Below are 19,557 nucleotides of genomic sequence, written 5' to 3'. Positions count from 1 at the left end.
CTCCGCCTGCTTTCTCTCAAATAAAATCTTAAAAAAAAAAAAAACCCAAAAAACCCAGTTTCTAAAATGCTTCCAAACTTTGTCATGAAAATCTCCAAACATGGACAAAGTAGGAAAAACAGGGTAACCCCTGTGTTCTTGCCCCCGGCGTCCAGCTTTGCTAACATTCCGCTCTATGTGCCCATCACTACGGGTCGTTATTTGCTGAATCAACGTCCTGCCATTGGGACACCTCACTATCGCCCCTTTGCAGTGTTTCCTCAGAGCGAGGGTGCTCTTTGGCATCCGGTGTTGGCAAACTAACGTCCGTGGGCCAGATCTGTAATGTCACCCGCTTCTTTATTCGTTTTTTTTAAAGGAAGCTCTGTGCGCAACACAGGGCTGGCACTCACGACCCCAAGATGAAGAGTGCGGCGCTGCAGGGCCGGGGCCGGCCGCCCCCCACCCCTGGTCTGGGACACAGAGCTTCGCGTACCCGGCGCGGCTGGTCAGCGACGGTCCGCGGGGGCTCCCGCGCCCGGTCGGGCCCACGACTGAGCAGACGCACTGCGGCCCGCGTGGAGGGAAGGGGATCCCGACGCTCTCGGAACCCCGCTCGCGCGGCTGGGGCTGCCGGAGCCTGGATGTCCGCAGGGTTCCCGCCTCCCGGGGCCAGCGCCACTTGCACCAACGGTGTGGCTTGTGCACCTTAAAAATAAGGCGATTTTGCCAGCTAAGAGGGGTTTATTCAGGAGCGGCAGGGCATTGTGTCCGGAAACGCGCGACTACGGGAAAGACTACGGCAGAGCCGCCGGCCAGTCCGACCAAGCGAGCGGCTTTGTTTTCTGGCGAGGAGCCGAGGGTCTCCCGGGCCGCCTGCAGCGGCGGCCCAGGTCTCCTGGGGGACGCAGGAGGACCTGTCCCCGTGGGGACCGTCGCCGGGGACGCTCCCCGGAGGCTCTCCGGCGGGGCCCGGGCTGACCCCGTCCTGCGATCGCGGCTGCGCGGCGGCCCTTCCGGCTTCCCGGCTGCACCGGGTGAGGGTCCGCGCGCTGATGCGCACAGGCCGCTCTCCCTCTGGGAGCCTGGAATTGCGGAACGAGACAGTCCGAGGCTCGCCCTCGGTACAAGCCTGGGGCGGCCCTCGGGCCCGCTCCGGGGAACGCAGCGTCCGAGCGAGCCGACACCCCGCCCGGCGGGCGACGCTAGGCGGCGCTGCAGGCGGCCCCGGAGAGGCCGTCGCGGCCGTGTGACGTCACGCGCCCCCGAGCGGAACCGGCGCGCTCCGTGACGTCACGCGCCCGTTCCCGCCAGACCGGCGCTGTCGTGTGACGTCGCCCGCGCGCCCGGGTGGAAAGAAGGGGTGGCGGCGGGCCGGGGTCCGCGGCGTTCGCCATGGTTCCGCGCGTGCAGCTCCCCCCCGAGATCCAGCTGGCCCAGCGCCTGGCGGGAAACGAGCAGGTGACCCGGGACCGGGCGGTGAAGAAGCTCCGGAAGTACATCGTCGCCAGGACGCAGCGGGCCGCAGGTGGGCGCGGGGCTGGGCGGGGGCGGGGGCGGGGGCGGGGGCGCGGGGCGGGCGGGGGGCGGGGGCGGCGGCGGGGCGGGGCGCGGGGCGGGCGGGGGCGGGGCGGGGGCGGGGCGCGGGGCGGGGCGGGGGGGGGGGGCGGGGGCGGGGGCGGGGGCGCGGGGCTGGGGCGCGGGGGCGGGGGCTGGAGCCTGGGAGCCACGTGGGCCGCGCGCGGGGCCTGCGGGGGAGCCCGCCCCCGCCCGGTTTCCTGCCCCGCGAGCCCCTGGCGCCGCGCCCCGCCCCCGCCCGCGCCCCGGAGCCGGCGGCGCCCCCGGACCCCAGACCCCGCCTGCGCCGCCGCCCGCCGTCTGCGCTCGCGGAGCGGCCTCCTGCCCTCCCGGGTGGCGGTCGGGGGCGGGCGGCGGCGGACGGGGCACTCGGACGCGGCCCCGCGAGCGGCGGCCGTCAGCAGCGCAGGCGGGGACCCACCCGCCGCCCGAGTCCGAAGCGCCGGCGGTCGCCCCAGCCCGGCGGGAGGAGCCCCCCGCGGGCTCCGCTCCTGGGGCTGAAGCCCGGGAGCCCCCGCCGCGCGGTCGCGCCTCCGTCGGGGCGCCCGGTGCCCTCGTCTGCCGCGCGCCCTGCCGTCTGCGCGACTGAAGTTCCCCTGCGGAGTGGAGGCGGGACGCGGACAGGGCACGAGCCCCCGCGCGTCAAGCGGAACGACGTGTCCGCAGGAGACCACGCCGTGTCCGGCGCCCCCGCGGGCCCAGGGGCCCTGGATCCGGATACTCGGGGTGTCTGCTGATCCGCGAAACGGCCGTTACGGGGTACCTAGAGCCCCAGGTCGGGGGGGGGGCTGTGCTTCCCGGTGGAGCGCCGAGCGAAGGCCCGCGCAGTGGGCCCTGACCGTTGGGGGCGCGTGGCCTGAGTGTCGCTGGTGCCGCCGCAGGTGGGTTCACGCACGACGAGCTGCTGAAGGTCTGGAAGGGACTGTTTTACTGCATGTGGATGCAGGACAAGCCGCTCCTCCAGGTGAGTGTGCGGAGGGGGCAGCCGCGGGAGCCCCGGCCTCCCTGCGGGCAGAGGGGCCGTGGCTGACCCTCTTTCCAGCGCAGCCAAAGGCACTGGGGGTTACAGCTTTGACACTTTGCGGTCAGAGGGCGGGGGCCCATGGTTCGAGTGTAGGTGGTGCTGCTGAGGGACACGGAGGGACAGAACCCAAGTCTGCTGAGAAAAGGTTTCTCCTGCAAGGTTTTTTTTTTTTTTTTTTTTTTTTTTTAATTTTCTAAAAACTAGAGTATTTCTAGGTTCACAACAAAATTGAGAGGAAGGTACAGAAAGCTCTTGTACAGCCCTTTCGCCCACACGTGCACAGCACCCCGCCCCCCGAGCCGTGCATCCGTTATAGCTGATGAACCTGCCTGGCACAGACCGACCCCCAGAGTCCATAGTGGGTGTGTGGGGTCACCCTGAGTGTGTGTGTTCTGTGGTTTGGACCAGTGTGTGCTGTCACGCACCCGCTGGGACACAGTCTTACACAGGGCTGTGTCACTGCCCAAGATGCCAGCTTTCTTCTTCTTCTTCTTCTTCTTCTTTTTTTTTTTTTTTTTAAGATTTAGGGAGCGTGTGTGCATTGGGACGGGGCCGGGGGTAGGGGGGAGAGAGAGAGAATCCCAGTCCGACTGTGCGCAGCGTGGAACCTGTTGCAGGGCTCAGTCTCACGACCCTGAGACCATGACCTCAGCCAAATCAGAGAGTCAGACACCCAGCGTCCTGAGCCACCCAGGTGCCCCGAATGCTGGCCTTTTTGAAAGTGTGTTCTCAGAATGAATTGTTTATTTTTTCGAAATCACCTGGGTGGTGAGGGTACTTTTATTTTATTTTTGTAAAGATTTTATTTATTTATTTGACAGAGAGAGATCACAAGCAGGCAGAGAAGCAGGCGCGGGGGGGGGCAGGCTCCCCGCTGAGCAGAGAGCCCCGATGTAGGACCCCATCCCAGGACCCTAAGTCCCTGACCTGAGCCGAACGCAGAGGCTTAACCCCGTCCAGGGTGGCGCCCCGGGACGGTACTTCTGAAGCGCAGAGTCCTGTGCTGTACTCTGTGTGCACTAAAAGGTGGCTCTGGGGTGGTCTTTTTAGTGCCCTAACGGATACTCTGCACAGCAACGCAGTGACATTGACAAAGGCAGGTGGCGAGTAGTTTCTAGGGGTCCAGTTTCTTCCGGCTGTTCAGGTGGCCCCATCTCTCCTGGGCCCTCCTTCGACTGGCTCTCCCTTGAGCTATGGCTCGAGGCCTTGGTCGTGGGGGCAGCAGCTGCCCGTGGTTGTGGGGAGCCGCTGTCTGCTCCGGCTGTGGGAGGAGGCCTCTCGCAACAGTGCAGCTTGCAGACCTGAGGCACATGGTGTTGCGAGGCTGGCGGGAGCTGTTTCTCGCGTGCGTGAGTGCAGGGGCGGGGAGCACGGAGGGAGCGCAGGTGTCTGTCTGTTCCTGCTGCTGCCTGTGAGACCACGCGTCCTCGGGGTCAGAGAGTGCTGCTCTTCTCTCATGTGTGTGTCTGCTGTTCTCTACCCAGGAGGAACTAGGGAGGACCATCTCCCAGCTCCTGCACGCCTTTCAGACGACAGAGGCACGTGAGTACCCTGGCCCCAGGGAGACCCTTTGGGAGGGGCAGAGCTGCCCAGAGTTGGCTACCAGACATGGAATGCTTGCGTTCTAAGGCGAGGGGCAAGCAGAGGTCCGTTTCCTGGCTGGCATCACTGGCGCTGACCAGCAGAACCCTGTTCCACGTGTCTGGCCGCATCGAGTTGTTTATCTCGTGTGGACCCAGCTCGAGGCTGAAGGGCCGGGATCCAGTTTTTAAAATGCAGGTGGACATCTCGTTCAGTGTTGTCGAGTTGCTGGACCGAGTCATCTGGTGGCGGCGTTCCCTGTGAACGCTTCCCTGACCCCTCCGTGTTTTTGTCCTGCCCGAGATTCGTAGCCCTCAGCCCTGCTGTCTGCCCGCTGTTGTCCCTTGGGCATCTGTAGGCATCTTGATATCAGACTCTGGTCCAGTTGAATTAAGCTTCGTGGGGTGGAGCCCGGGCACCTCCCTCTGACGCTTAGGGTGGGGGGCAGCCGGGGGAGCCCACACCTCTGGCATAGATGGCTGTGGCTGTTGCCGGTGGGGCCCGCAGTTAGGCCTGGTGGGTGGGTTTGGTTTAGTTACGGTTAGTAGGCAGAGTAGTTGCAGTGAGAGACAGTGATAGGGTCTCAGTTGGGGGGTGCGTCGCTGGCATCTTGAGTCGTCAGTGGGGGTCCGTCCGCCGTAGCGTTCCCCTTGTGAGAGCCTGCGGAAGAGTTTCTGTGCTCAGCAAACGGCCGGCACAAACCGATGACGCGCTAGCAGTTGAGTGGGTCCTGGACTCACTGCCCATGATCGCACCGTCTGACCAGCCCTTTGCTGTTGGAGAAACTTGTTACGGATCAAAGAGGCCCCGTTTCATTCCCGAGGTCAAGGCGCGGGCAGGCGCCGTCTTCTCCGGCGTCGTGGCTTGTTCCTGTGTGCGTGTCTGTGTCCCCGTCTCTTCTTAGAAGGACACTAGTCACGGTGTCAGGTCCACACTGGTGACCTCATTTTATCTTAATTCACCTTTTTGAAAACTTTATTTTGAAATAAAGTCTTATTCGAGGACCTGGGGTTGGGGCTTTGACAAGAATTTGGGGGACACAGGTTAGCCTGGAGCACCGTGTGTCTGACCTCCTGTTATCAGGAGCGTTTGTGCCTGATCGAGTGCCCAGTGTGGGGGTCGGGCAGGGGTCCCAGCCGAGCCAGGAGGGGGAAGAGCTGGCCCGTGGGCGTCAGGCAGGGTCCCCCACCCCATGTAGGGGAAGAGCTGACCCATGGGGGTCAGGCGGGGTCTGAGCAGCAGCTGCTTGTGCCGCTGGCTATGCCGGCTCCACGCCCGTTCTCCGGGGGCGCCGAGGTGGAGGGCGGAGCTGGGCTTGGCTTTTCTTTCTGGGGTTCCCCCAGCCCTGTCTCTAAGCCTCTAAGTTTGTAGCGGCTCTTCTGAGTGCGACAGACCGGACTGAGGACCCCGAGGCTGGCCCCTGGGACGTCCTGAGCAGCTTTCTCCGCGCTCTCCCCTCGCTTCCTAGGGCGACTTCCACGCCCCCCGTGATTCTCTCTGGCCTTTTGTCCTTCAGAGCACCTGTTCCTGCGGACGTTCTGGCAGACCATGAACCGCGAGTGGACGGGCATTGACAGACTGCGCCTGGACAAGTTCTACATGGTGAGGGGCTGTGCTCCGCTGTTGGGCCCTGGGGAACCGGCGGGGCCGGGGGAGCTGGGGCATAGCCCCGAGTGCTGCGGCCTCTGGGCCTCTCCTGCCGTGGCTGGGCGGCCCTCCTGGGGACTGACCCTTACATCTCATGGCCTGCGAGGGGAGCGCAGGCCGTGGCGGGCGCGCAGGGCTTGGGTTGCCCGGCATGTGCCCCATCTCCGAGGGTAGGTGAGCAGGCAGAGAGCTCAGGACTTCAGCGGCACAGGTTCGGGTTCAGAGGAGGGTCCAAGCTGCCCACCTGGGGAGGACCAGGGCTGCAGGCTTGCCCCCTGCTGGAGCAGCCACGAGCCCGTGTGTGCCAGCAGACCTGCCGGGAGCTCGTGCCCCAGCCATAGGCCCTCATCTTGTGGGCGCACTGGTGGGAAGGTGCTTTCTGCTGGGCAGGGATGGTTGGCAGAGCCGTTGCGTGCAGAATCCCCTTTGCTTTCTGCCGCCGCACTCCGCCGCACTCCTTAGAGTTCAGGGGACTGTGTCGCCCTCAGATATTCGGAGACTCCAGATCCCCACCCGCATTTGAACGGCACCCTGTTCCCGCAGCGTGTTCACTGGGGCTCGCTGTCTGCGAGCAGGTGGCCCAGCGGGCCGTGGGCTGGGCCTCACCGGGGATGGTGCCTTTGGGGCCGCAGTTACTCGCGACCTGCCACTGGGCCGGCTCCCCGCCCAGATGTGGCCCGCGGTTCCGTGGACACTGTGTGTCTCAGATGTCGGGTGAGCACCAGCTAGTGGGTGAGGCGTGGAGCTCTGGAGGGGAGGGATGTTGAAGCCTCTGGGGCCGGGGGCAGGGGCCGGGCTGGGCACGGCCACATAGTGTGGGTTTACAGACGTAGGAGTCTCTGTGAGGTGCCGTTGCTGTGTGCGTGAGAGGATGGCTTTTGTTGTTGGGGGGCCTGTGGGACCGCACCCGCCAGCACAGCCTGCTGGAGAGGCCAAGCATCCGGCGGCTGCAGGTACTGGGAGTGGTGTCACCGGGGTCCCCCGTGTCCCGGGGCACATCTGACAGCCAGGAAACCCATCCCCACATGCGTCCTCTGTCCCTTTACACTCGCGGGCCCCGCTGTGTGCACAGCTTCCCATCTGGACGGAAGGAAAACTGGCTGGAGAAGCCGTGAGCCGTGGTCAAGGGGCAGTGGGCCATCATGGGGCAAGGGTCAGGATTTGTCGTATAGGGTGAGCTTTGAAAGGGGCGAGTTTCGCCTCTGGGGATGAGAGAGGAAGCAGACATGTTCGTTGTCTCTTGGGGAGAGAAGTCCATCAGAAAGCTCAGGGGAGCCTTTCCCCAGGACCTCAGCCTCCTTGGGGGGACAGGCTCTTTGTTCCCTATTTGCACTCCTGAGTTGACGACTGTTGCACTTGTCTTTCATTTGTGACCGCGGTTGCTCCCCGAAGTGTCTGCTGTGAGCCCCGAGTCCTGGTGCTCTTGGAAGGCGGGTGCACCCCAGCCCGGGGGCAGTGACCCTTCTCTGGACTTGGTGTCCCCTCTGCCAACAGCTCTTGGGGGCCTGCCGTGCGCTCGGGGCCACAGAGATGACCGGGAGCCCGGGGGGCTCTGGGGAGGTCGGGCTGCGCGCTACTAACGAGGGTCTCCGTTCACACCACAGCTCATGCGGATGGTCCTGAACGAGTCCTTGAAGGCCCTGAAGATGCGCGGGTGGGAAGAAAGGTTGGTACCCGCGGCCCGACCCGAGCGCGGCCTCTTCTCGCCGGCGAACGTGTCTTGGCGCTGGGGGCTGGGGGCTGGGCTCACGCGCTTCTCCCTCAGTCCCTCGTTGAGGAGAGGTCCGTGTTCGCGTTAACGGGGACCCGATGGTGCTTGAAGTGAAGGCATTTTCAGAATTACAGTTTTGTGTGTATGTTTACAGAAATGAACGTTTTCAGCCTTGACGATAAGTTCTGTGAATCCCAACTGAGTTTTCTTGTTATTACGGTTTTGTTTTTCAGTATATGTGTTTTTCGTGTAGAGCTGAGGTACTCTTTTTTGTTATAGTTGGTTTTTTTTTTTTGGTGTGACGTGGCGTATTCTGCTCTGTCGCCAGTGGCATGTGCCTTGGTTCTAGAAACATGTTGTTTGGATTTGTCTCTTTTGACAGAGGTGCTTGTGGGGGGGTAGCCCGTGTCCCCCAGACCATGAGGCTTGTGTTTTTGGCCAGCCTTGGCCTTCCCCTGGCCTCGGGCCGGCAGGGCTGTGCTGAGCCCGAGCTCTTCCCCTACCCTCCGGGGAGCCCGCTGGTGCAGGGCCAGCTGAGCCGGGGCTCCCCGTGGTGGCGGCCGGCCTCTCCGCGTCTGGGAGGTGGCCTGAGAGCCACCGCACCAAATGGGTTTTTGAGTTCATGTTTTGAAGTTTTTTTAATTTATTTTATTTACTTATTTTTTTAAGATTTTACTTATTCATTTGACAGAGAGATCACAGGTAGGCAGAGAGAGAGAGAGAGGGGGGAAGCAGGATCCCCACTGAGCAGAGAGCCCGATGCGGGACTCGATCCCAGGACCCTGAGATCATGACCTGAGCAGAAGGCAGCGGCTTAACCCACTGAGCCACCCAGGTGCCCCTTTAATTAATTTAAAGCTTCATCTTTTTCGTTTTTTTTCTCATCACGAGAGTGACACGTTCCCAGTAGAAGGAACTCAGAAAACTTCGTAAGACGTCGAGGGAGGGCGCGAGCCCCCACGGACAGAGATCTCAGGGACGCGCCGTGCTCCGTGTGGCATCGGCGTCGGGGCAGACCGCTCGCAGGCTGCTGTGGTTTCCCTGAAGACACGCCAGCGCCCCTCGTGTCCGTGCCCGCTGCGTGCTCTTGCCGGGGGTCAAGGGGAGACAGACTTGGGAACGGCATGTTTGGAGTGGCTTTGTCATGAGGCCGGTGCGCTCGGCCAGTTTGTGTCCAGTCCGTGGACAGGAGCGCCCGCGCCGGCCCAGGGGCTCCGGGAGAGCAGGGTGACCTACTTGCCCCTGGTCCGCTTTTTCCTGTGTGGAACAGATCAGCAGGAGCAGCCTGTAGTTCCCTGGGGTCTTCGGAGTTTAGAATTACTATGAATGACTTTTTCGGGCAAGGGTGCCCCTGCTGGTGCCGGATTTTCACCCTTTCATTCCCGTGAGGTGCCAAGCCCCGGGGGTCTCACTGTCTCAGGATGTAGGATTCGGTCCCTACGGGTGGCTCGTGTATGAGCAGAATCAGAAGCCGAGGGATGTTTTATTTCTGTTAACTCTTTCGGTTCTTAAGAGTAGTTTTTGTAAAGTTTTTTCCGGCGAGATAAACACAACACCAGGCAAAGTGGGTGCAAGGCAAGATTTATTAAAAACGCTCTCCGGCGAAGTTTCAGGGCTCAGGAGAAGGGGAGCCAGGAAAGTTGCGCCACTCTGGAAAGCAGAGTGGCGGAAGTCGCACCCAAGGCAGGGAGGAGGGAGCTTTTAAGGGGTCTCGGAGGAAGCTCAGGGGTCTTTTGGCAAGTTTCCCTTATTTGGATATCCCGCCGCTCATCAGGATCCCATTGGTCCACAGGAGCCTGGGGCGGGGGTCTCAGATTCCTGCTTGGGCCTTTGTTCTCCTGCCCGAGCTCAGGTCTTGTGGCGGGAACTTTCGCCATCTTTAGCCCTTCCTGCCAGCCCAACAGTTTTGTTCTCAGTGCTGGTAGGAGGTGCAGAGTGAGCCTTTGGGAGAGCCCGAGAGTCTCTGGTGGGCCCTTCAAAGCAGGTGTCTGTTCCCATAGCCTGTCCCTGTTCCCAGCGCAGCCGGCTAGCCCTGCTTGGCTGGTAGCGTTTGCTAGTGTCACTGGCCTGGGAGGGGGGCGCCCCTTTCCTGAGCCGCAGACGGCATCCTCTCTTCTGTTCCGGGGTGGTGAAGCCCCAGCACTGTCCTGTGTGTGCCCCACTCAGGGCTTGTTACACACCACTGTGCTCTCCGGTTCAGGTGTGTTATTCAGCGTCCCCCGGCATGTAGATCAGCAAAGACTGGTCGCCAGAGCTCTCTGACCTGGGAGCCCTAGGCCTCTGAGACCACGGACACCAGTGTGCTCAGGGACAGCAGATGCGGCTGGCAGACGTGGCCGGCCCGGGGCCACATACCCTGCCCTGGGACTGTGAACGCAGCTGTGTGCCTCGCCTTTCCTCTGCCCCGGTGTGCCCTCCTGGGCAGTTCCCGTGAGGATAGGGTGATGCAAGATGCCGTGGTGTAGTCTCTTGTCACACCAGGCCTTTGCCCTTACACTTGGGGTCCGTGCACAGAAGGGAAGGCGTGTGTGACCGTGTGTGACGTGTACACACCCGGCCCTTAGAGCGGAGGCATGGTCTTGCCACACTTGTGCTGCCAGCGGTGGTCCTGAGTCCGTGGTTAGGAGTCCTTTGTGCTGGAACGCACCCAGGTCACCAGGCCACCTCCCATGGAGGTGGGGAAGCTGGCGAGCCGGGAGGCGGGGCGCTGGCCCGGGATGGCATCGCTGTGCGGGCTCCTCGCCGGCGGGGTCGCCTGCCGCACTGGCCGCTTTCCGTCCTCAGGCAGATCGAGCAGCTGCTGGAGCTGCTGACGACGGAGATCCTGCACCCCGACAGCCAGGCCCCCAGCGGGGTGAAGAGCCACTTCCTGGAGATCTTCCTGGAGGAGCTGAGCAAAGTGGGCGCCGCTGAGGTGAGGCAGTGGGCCGCCGGCCGTGCCGACCCCTTCTCCGGCTCCCACCCAAGGGACCGAGGCAGCCGCCCCTTTCTTTCTCCATAGCTGACGGCGGACCAGAACCTCAAGTTCGTTGAGCCCTTCTGCACCATCGCTGCTCGCACTCAGGAGTGAGTGGTGGGGGGCCTCCTCCGGCCTGGGTCCTCTTTCCCCCGGCTTCTCAGGGTGCCCGCCTGTGGGGAGTCGCTGTTCCCTCCTGGGGAGAGAGGCGGGGTCACCGGAGGGGCCGCAGCGGGGGTGGGGACAGGTGCCCAGCCTGACGGGCCGGCCCGGCGCCTGCTGCCCCCCAGCTCCCTGGTTTTGCACAACATCACTCGGGGCATCTTCGAAGCGATCGTGGAACAGGCCCCGTTTGCCATCGAGGACCTTCTGGACGAGCTGGACGCGCAGGAGGGGGAGGAGGGGACGTCGGAGGACGAGGGGACGTCGGAGGACGAGGAGTGCGAGCGGGATGCGCCGTCCATGCAGCCAGGTGAGGGGTCCGCGCAGCTGCGGTGACGGTGCTTGCGGGGGTCCCGTGGCCGAGCCCCCCAGCCCTGTTCTCAGGACGCCGTCCTGACTCCCGGCTGGCCTCTGGCCTACTGTTCCCTTCCCCCCCCCCAACCTCTGCCCCACTCACCCCTCCTCTCCGGTGCCCGCCCTCCACCAGGCCCACCTGGACTCCCCGTGTCCACCCTGTCCCTGTCTCCCTTGCTGGGTTTCTCCACAAGGGGTCTTGCTTTCTGACGTAAACCGTTTCCCGTTCCTGGCCTTTTCTCCCCGCTGGGTGTCGGCTCTCCCGGGCCAGGGACTTCTGTTGGCCACAGCTGCGTCCCCAGTGCTGGGAGCGACCCCGGCACAGAGGAGGAGTCCGCCTGACGGGGGTTGGGGGGCACGAGGGAGCGGTGGGTCTGGGAAACATGCCACGGGGGGTGCGCTGCAGGCCTTTGGGTCAGGGCCCGGCGCCCGCTGCTGTTGACAGTCTCGATGCTAACATGGCTCCTTGTGGGACGTGGGCTCATCCCAGGTGGCCCGTGGACTGGGTCATGGCCCGTGGCTGTAGGGGTGCATCGGCGCGCCAGTTTCGGGACTTCTCCCTGCCACCTGCTTTTTTTTTTGGCGGTAAAATACGCATCATGGACAACTTTTTTTTTTTTTAAGACACGTTTGTTCAGCCTCGTGATCAGCCTGTTGGTTAGCGATCAGCGCGGGCGGGACAGGAAAAGCCCACGTTAGTCTTCTGTGGGAACGCGCTGTGCTGTCTGCAGAACAGAACCCAACGCTCTGATGTGCTCTTAGTCACAAATCAGTCCTCGAGGCGTTTGCTCTCGCTCTAGAACGTGTCCTCTTCGCCACAGCTTGGCCCTGCCACCACGGGGCGTGGCTGAGGGCCCAGGTCTCTTGGACGCCGTGGCTTGCCTGGCTTCCTCCTGTGGCTTCCCCCGTGGGCCCCTCTCTGTGGCTCCCCCCGCTCCCGTGGCGCACCCGGCTCTGCTCTCCTCTCAGCTCTGTGTCCTGGCGGCGATGAGAACCTTCTGCTGCAGCAGCCACCTTGGTTCCGTGGTTTGGCACAGGACTGGCCTCTGCCACCACGGGCCAGAGCCCCTGCCTCCAGAATTCCCTCCTCCTGGGTCCAGAGTTCGGAGATGGTTGCAACTGCCCGAGTCCTGCCACCTCTGCCCGCCACGGAGTCCCTCCCGTCCTCACCAGCTCCGTTCGTTCCTGCCTCGTGGCCGCCGCCTCACCCCTAGGAATGCCCTCCCTGGCCATGGTTGTCCTTCCCACCAGGCCACCTCCATGGCCACCACCGAGGTTTCCAGAACCACTTTGAGCTCTGACTGGAGGAGGCCGTTGCCGTCTCTGGCTGAGACGGGGCTCTCGTTCTTCACGGCCATGTATTTCTGAGGGACAGGCCTGTCTGCCGAGTCCCTGTCATCAGATGGTGCCAGAGCTGGGCTCCCTTCTTTTTTTTTTTTTTTAAAGATTTTATTTATTTATTTGACAGACAGATTATAAGTAGGCAGAGAGAGAGAGAGAGGAGGAAGCAGGCCCCCTGCCCAGCAGAGAGCCCGATGCGGGGCTCGATCCAGGGACCCTGAGATCATGACCTGAGCCGAAGGCAGAGGCCTAACCCACTGAGCCACCCAGGCGCCCCTCGGGCTCCCTTCTTGCCTTCGGCTCGGTCCCGTCTGTCCGTCAGTTTTCCACAGCGTTCGAGAGCTCTTCGCCGCTGCTCTCCCGTGACTTAACGCCCCGTCAGAAATCTTTGTCATGGTGAGACAGGCGCCAGGCCTTTGAGAGTCTTCTCTTGAGACTGCTGTCTTTGGTTCCGTGTCTTCCGTCCTCCTCCTGTGGCCTTGGGGACAGGGCTGTATCCCCCTCCTGTAGCCACGTAGGTGGCAAACCCCAAGCCTCTGGGGCACTCGGTGCTCGGGTCTCTGACCCCCCTGGTCCACTCTGACCCCCCCGTGCTTGGGATAGCTCTGACTCCCAGGGCTGGTTCGAGAGCTCAGACTTCTCACGAGCTGCGGCAGCGGTCCGGGCTCTGGGAGACTCTGACTTGGGGCAGGGCGCGGGGCCTTGACCGAGCTTTCCCTGGGGTTGTCCCTGGGCGGGAGAGGTACTGATCGTGTTGAGCGTTGACTGCATTCACAGGCTCGTGCGGCCACCACCGCCGTTCGCCTCCAGAACTTTCCAGCTTTCCATACTGAAACCCAATTCCCCGCAACAACCCGTCCCCAAGCGCCTGGACCCACCTTCGCCTCCCTGTCCCTGTGGGTCTGACTGGCCTGGGTCCCTCCCGTGAGTGGGTCGCATGCTGTTTGTGCTGTGGCTGGCTCATCTCACCGACCACGGTGTCCTTGAGGTCCATCCCTGTCACAGCATGGGCCAGTTTGTTTTCTCCTTCTGGGGTCGGGTACTGTCCCACCACGTGTGAGGCTGCGTCGTGCTTATCCGCGTGATCATCAGGGCCCCGTGGTTGCTGCCGTGTCTTGGCTCTGGGGAGTAACGCAGTGAGCACGGGCGAGCACGTGTCTCTTGGGGACCTGGCTTCCGGTTCTTGGGGGCCAGTACCCACATGTAGGCTTGCGCAGTCACGTGTAATTCTGAACATTCTTGAGGCGCCTCCCACTGTGCTGGTCCCACCGCAGCACGCGGGAGGTCCAGAGGTCTAGCGGCCTGTCGCGTTGCCAGGAGCCACCCCCGTGGGTGGGAGGGGGTATCTCCCTGAGGTTCCCGCCGACCGGGGATGTGGAGTGTCTTCACGTGTCCGTCGGCTGTCTGTGCGTCTTTCTGGAGACCTGTGCGCTCGAGTCCTTTGCTTTCAGGGGGTCGTGTGCTGCGGAGCGCTGGGAACTCGTGCCTTCTGGCCGCTCCAGCCCTGTCCGTCCGGGACTCACAAGTAGCTCCCCGCTTTCTGCAGGCGGCCTTCTGCATCACGGCTGTTGGTGCGCGGAGCGTGAACTTCCATCACGTTCGGCTGGTCTGTTGTCCTGCCCCGTGGGTCTTCAGTGCCCAGTCTAAGAGCTCATTGGCGCGGCCAGTCTCATGAAGGTCTTGATTTGTGCTTTTTCTTCTTCTTTTCTTCTTTTTTTTTTTTATAAGACTTTATTTGTGTCAGAGTGAGGGAAGGGACAGAAAGAGAGGGAGAAGCAGGCTCCCCGCTGAGCAGAGAGCCCGATGCGGGACTCGATCCCAGGACCCTGAGATCATGACCTGCGCTGAAGGCAGAGGTTTAACCCACCTAGCCACCCAGGTGCCCCTGCTCTGTGTTTTGTTATTTGTTTTTTAGTTTTTTTAATTTGTTAGAGTGAGAGAGAGAGAGCGCGCTCGTGCACAGTCCGGTAGAGCAGCAGCAGAGGCAGAGGGAGAAGCAGGCTCCCCATGGAGCAAGGAGCTGCTGCGGGACTCGGCCCCAGGACACTGGGATCATGACCTGAGCTGAAGGCAGACGCTCCACTGACTGAGCCACCCCGGCACCCCTGCTCTGTGTTTTTTTAAGAGAGCGTTACTGAGTTCTCACACAGAGGTCTTGTGTTTCCTTCCCGGTTGAACTTGTACTTGGGTGAAGGACCCAGTTTCTTTCCCTTCCCTGTGGCCTTCTGGTTTTCCCAGCACCATTTTTTGAAGAAGTTGGCCTTCCCCCAGTGAACATTCCGGAACCCTTACAGAGTTTGGCCCTATGGAGTTAAGGGTTTCTTTCTCCAGCCCTGCTGGAGTGTTTCTAGGTGACTGTGTGCACCCCCGCCCCCGTGCCCCCGGTGTCCCTGGCATTTCATCCCGCCATCCTGTGCGTCTTGCCCGTCCTGTTCCTCGGCCTGAGTCACCCCGACAGGCAGATCTAGGAGCCTGCTGGCGGGCCCACGGTGCCTGTGGCCCCGCCGTCCTCATTCTCTGTCACACTTGCCCGCCTGTGGTCCACTCCTTTCTGTAGGCCGTGGCGCAGAGCCCTCAATGATCAGAAACACGGTCTCTGTGGCCCCTTGATCCGGCCTGCCTGGTGCTAGACCTGCCCCCCTTCTTCCTTGGTTCTGGAATTTCTCACCCTACAGCGGCTTTGTGAGACATCCACGGGTCATCCCTGCTAATTTCACCGTGAGGACGATGGCTCTGGCCGCCTGCCCGGGGATGTCTCCTCCAGGGGCTCCTCGCCCTCTTCGAGGCTGCCCAGCTGACAGCTGTGCCTCTGCCCAGGTCGTGCGCCCCGGCACACGGGCTCGTGGTTCCTGGTGTTTGAGCCGGTGCTGTGCACGCTGGGCCGCATCCTTGAGTTCATGAGGGCCCTTTTGTTCCAGGCTCCCCCCGTGGGGCTGCACTCCCTGGCAGGAGCGACGAGCCGCCGGGAGGTGGTGAGGACGCCGTGGGCCCCGTCCTCCAGGTGGGTGCTTGGGCTTGCGGGGGCAGGCGCACCAGCCCCTCCCATGCAGCAGCCGGGAGGCCTTGAAACCGGGGCGGGGGTGGCCGATGGGGCTTGGGCTGCGCTGCTGCTCCGCGGCTCCGGGTGTGCTCTCTGCTCGCCTCGTGCGGTGCAAGGCAGAGGAGACAGCATTGCCGGGAGTTCGCCTTGGGTCCCGCTCGGGGTCAGAGCCCAGCAGGAGCAGAAGACTTGCTGGGAAGCTGTGAATGTTGGTTACTTGTTAAATTAGTGAGAACGAAGTGTACTGGCTTAAATGACATCTGTCAAAATGAGCGTGACGTGTCTTCTTTCTGCCTGCTTTGACGTGGCTGCCGGAGGGCGTAGTCACAGAGGCTGCCCAGCCCGGGTGGTCCTCTCGCAGGGTGGCGGCGGCCCCAGGGGCACATTCGCTGCCTCGTGTCGCACACAGCGTTTGCGTGTGCAGAGAGGATTCGGGGAGGGAAGGATGCCTGTGTGTGTCCTTGGGACCCCTCGGAGGATCTGCACCTGGTCCGCACCTGGTTCCGGGCCCTGGACCGGGAGGTGACCGGCGTCTGTCTCTGTGCCGCAGTTTGACTACGAGGCCGTGGCCGGCAGACTGTTCGCGGTGGCCAGTGAGCAGAGCACCCCTTCCCAGAACCGGAAGCGCCTCTACAAAGTGATCCGGAAGTAAGTTGCCCTGAAGGGGCAGGTGACGCCCGCCCCTTCCCTTTGGAGTTGCTCTTGCTCCGCCCCACGCGCCTCCGCCCCACCCCCTCGGTGCCTCCATCCCGCCCTCAGAGCCCAGATGGAGGGGCGGTGGTTGAGGGTGGCCCCCGGGGCAGCCAGCGGGAGGGCCGCGTCCCAGCTGGTGTGGAAGCTGCGACCCCGGTGAGCACCCGTCTCTCTTTTCAGGTTGCAGGACCTCGCCGAAGGTGAGCATATCAGGCCGAGATCCTGGCCCGGAGGCCCGTCCTCGTCTTGGGCGCACTGCCTCCCGTGGTCGCCCACCCCGCGGCCCACCCCAGGCGGGGCTCTCTCTTCGGGAGATGGTCCTGGGGGCTCTGCGGCTCGTCCTTGCCCCTCTTGGTGGCTCTTGGGTCCGGGTGTGTCAGAATCCCCAGGAGGCCTGAAGCCCAGTGCTGGTCCCTAGGGCAGAGGCCCGAGAACCTGTGTGTTCCGTGAGTTCTGTGGCCTGTCCTGTGGCTGGTCGGCGGTGCCGTGGACGTGGCCCTCCCGCTGTGAGAGGTTTTAGACACAGAGCAGCACTGGGGGCGCTGGTTGATGGTGTGAGCTTTCACGGCCGCCACCGTGGCTCTGCCCTCGAGGTTTTCCTGTCCTTGTCTCGTGTCCTCCGTCCCTCGGTCCCCACAAGGTCCTTGGAGCTCAGGTTCGGTGTTTGCCGGTAACATGTTCACGCGACGGTGTGCGTGAATACTGTGTACGTGTGGGGGGGTTCCCACGCACAGACCCGTCGTCGACGCAGAGAGCATCGCCGTGGGCCCCTCTCAGCCGTAGCCTTTTAGGGAATCGAGGACGAGGTAGCGTGAAGGCTCCGGGACCTGGCTCTGGCTGGCGGCCCACCTGCTACACGGTCTGGAGCCGCTGGCGGCTGCGCGGGCCTGGGCACGGGGCCATGGGGCACGGAGTGCACGGCGGTGGTGCCCGTGTGGCTGTTCGCGGCCCTGACGTGCACACTGACAACACCCGACCTGCCTTAGCTTCCTGACGGCCTGCTTTGGTCTGTAGGCGTCTTCCCAGAGGATGACGTACCGGAGAAAGCCTACAGGAACCTGCGAGACGAGGAGCAGGAGAGGCGGACGAAGAAGCGGTTGCCCAAAGCCAGGTCACAGAACCACCCAGGTAGGACGGGCGGCGTCTGGCGCCGATGGGGCGTTGGTATTTGCGGGCTCCGCCTCGCTCTCCCCTCCCAGCCTGTCCGCAGGACTGTGGGTAACGCCCTGCCGGGGCTGCCCTGCGCACACTGCCCCACGGGGCCACATTGCTGAGCAGATGGGCTGTGTGCGCGGGACCAGCAGGGCCGGAAAGGGCTGCGGAAGAGGGACAGGTGTGGGCCCAGCCCTGGCCGAGACCCCTCCTGTGTTTGCCCGCATGTGCTTAACGGTCTTGGTCTGGGGTCTGCCCTTGGCAGGGTCTCCTGACTTCACCCTGGTTCTCTTCCTGCCCGGGTCACCTCCGTCTGTGTTGGCTTACGCCTGGGCCCTCGCTCTGCTCACTGGCCTGTCCCGTGACTCTGTCGTGCACCAGGTTGGGTCCACTCGGTCCTGCGTTCGAGCCGGCCCACGCCCTCAGTCTCACCTTCGCAAGGCAGACTCACCTGTCAAGTCTGCCGGCCTGCTGGCTTTCCCGCGGGCTTGCCCGGGTCAGCCTGCCAGGTCGGGAGCCAGCACTGTCTCCCGTCTCTGCCTGAGGGCCGTGGGACTTGACATCCACACTGGCAGGGACACTCTTGTTGGCGAGGGCGGGCCTGCTGCGGAGGCTGTCGGGTCCTCTTGCATGTCCTTTGTGTGGTCCTGGAGCTGGCGCCTGCAGTCAGAACGGAAGTGGGGGAACCAGGCCTTGACGGCGCCTCGTTCACGTGGCCTTGCTGTTTCAGGGAAAGGCAGGAAAGAGGACTCGTGTCCAGACCCGAGCTCCGGATCCAAGAGGAGGATGAGGCGGCGGCAGCGGCGGGGCTCGGGGGCTGAGCCCGTGGCGCCCCAGGAGCAGCGTGGGGGCCCAGGCGGGAGAGGGACTCGGAAGAAGAGGCGGTGGCTTCGGGCTGGGGCCAAAGTGAAGGGGGCCAGATGCCAGGAGCTACAGACCGAGCAGCGGCCTCTGCAGAGCCGGAAGTGACCCCAGCAGGCCCAGCCCACGCAGGGAGGTGCGGTCCCTTTGGCTTCTTGTGCTGAGTGGCGTTGGGGCACAGGACTGCAGGGCCCTGTTCCTGAGACGGAGGACACGGACTCCCACGGCTCTCTGACGCGCTGTGTTGGCAGGGGGTTGGGCTGCAGAGAGTGTGGACACCTTGCTGACCTTGGTCAGGCCAGGAAGCCCCCAGAGACCTACAACTGCTTGGCAGACCGCCCTCCCTAGGCCGGGGCCTGGCCGGACGTGGGAGTGTCCGTGAATAAAGTGCCATGCGGCTCTTAGGAGCAGGTTGGCGGCCAGTGGTGTGACCAGACAGGTGCTGGTTCCCCAGTCGTGTTTGTATCTCGTGTCCATCGTGTGGGGGAAACCGTGTTTGCGTGTGTCAGAGTCCAGGAGGAGGCGGCGAGCGGTCGCTGTGGCTCTGTGGGCATTCTCTTCACAAACTGGTGTCCAGAGCCATCCATGAACCTGTTCCTTGTGTCAGCCCCATGGCTTGGGGTTGATGTGTCTGAGGTTGGGGGGCTGGGCATGGCTTGGGGTCGACGTGTCCAAGGCAGGGAGGTCGGCTTGTGGGACTGGGAGGCAGAGACCCCAGTGCGCAGCCCCACTGTGCCCCTCACAGCTCCCCTCAGCACCTCCAATCCTGTGTCAGCCCTGCTGTGGGTCCGGAGAGGGTACTGAGCGGAGCGCCGTGCAGAGCCCCAGTGTGAGCGCGGGCGGCAGTGCTGCGTGGGTTCCTGGGGACTTCTGCGTGGTGCCGCGGTGCGGTCAGGCCTGCGTGCGTGGCAGGTCGGTGCCGTCTGGGTCAGCCGGCCTGGTCAGTGCTGGGCTGAGCTGTGCGGTGAGCCCAGCAAAAGGCCCATCCAGGCCTCCGCTGAACCCCGGTTCCGAACGCCTTGCAGCTTGTTGGATGAGGGGCAGGCAGTTGGTGACCCCCTTTCTGTTAGTTGGGTGGACGGGGGCGGGGCTGCTGGGGCGGGCTGGGCGTGGGGGAGGCTTACTCATCTGGGGGGGGCAGTTCCCGTTCTCCAAAGTGACCGGCACGTGTAGCACAGTGGGGGGCCAAGCCCAGTACAGCGCCCAGGCAGGTGGCCTGGCAGACGCGGCTGAGCCCCCAGGTCCTCCCCCAACCCCATCTTTGCCGGTGGCGCCCCGGGCCAGGGGTCCTGCTGCCATTCTTGCCATTTCTTCGTGTGGCAGGGACAGGATGTTGTATTGTTCTCATGGTAATTTTTTGGTCAAGAACGTAAGGAAACAAGCGCACTAGAAATCCCCGAGAACACGGAAGTCCTGCCTGCTGTCCTCCGACCAGATGGCTTCCTGAGCGCTGGGTTCTAGGCCGTTCTCAGCCCACA

The 19,557-nt window shown here is 63.2% G+C and overlaps 1 protein-coding gene across 3 annotated transcripts; it reads left to right on the top strand.

The window, feature by feature from the left end:
- Positions 1 to 1,352: 1,352 nt before the first annotated feature.
- Positions 1,353 to 18,515, top strand: RRP1 (ribosomal RNA processing 1). 3 transcript variants are annotated; one of them, XM_004762253.3, is made up of 14 exons: positions 1,404 to 1,507; positions 2,224 to 2,316; positions 2,439 to 2,521; positions 4,066 to 4,123; positions 5,679 to 5,764; positions 7,414 to 7,475; positions 10,305 to 10,434; positions 10,522 to 10,586; positions 10,767 to 10,948; positions 15,252 to 15,334; positions 15,924 to 16,021; positions 16,247 to 16,266; positions 17,081 to 17,194; positions 17,949 to 18,515. In XM_004762253.3, the coding sequence occupies exons 3-14, from the start codon at positions 2,492 to 2,494 to the stop codon at positions 18,185 to 18,187; spliced, it is 1,167 nt and encodes a 388-aa protein (XP_004762310.2). In that variant the 5' UTR covers positions 1,404 to 1,507; positions 2,224 to 2,316; positions 2,439 to 2,491; the 3' UTR covers positions 18,188 to 18,515. The 3 variants fall into 3 exon arrangements, with proteins under 3 accessions (XP_012916790.2, XP_004762310.2, XP_004762309.2); XM_013061336.2 differs by lacking the exon at positions 2,224 to 2,316 and having other exon boundaries at positions 1,353 to 1,507; XM_004762252.3 differs by lacking the exon at positions 1,404 to 1,507 and having other exon boundaries at positions 1,901 to 2,316.
- Positions 18,516 to 19,557: the final 1,042 nt, after the last annotated feature.

The sequence above is a fragment of the Mustela putorius genome, unplaced genomic scaffold (genome assembly GCF_011764305.1).
Source record: "Mustela putorius furo isolate JIRA1106 unplaced genomic scaffold, ASM1176430v1.1 tig00000765_pilon_pilon_pilon, whole genome shotgun sequence".
Lineage (NCBI taxonomy): Eukaryota > Metazoa > Chordata > Mammalia > Carnivora > Mustelidae > Mustela > Mustela putorius.
Note: the sequence above shows the minus strand (reverse complement) of the source record. Positions and strands in the feature narration are given on the sequence as shown.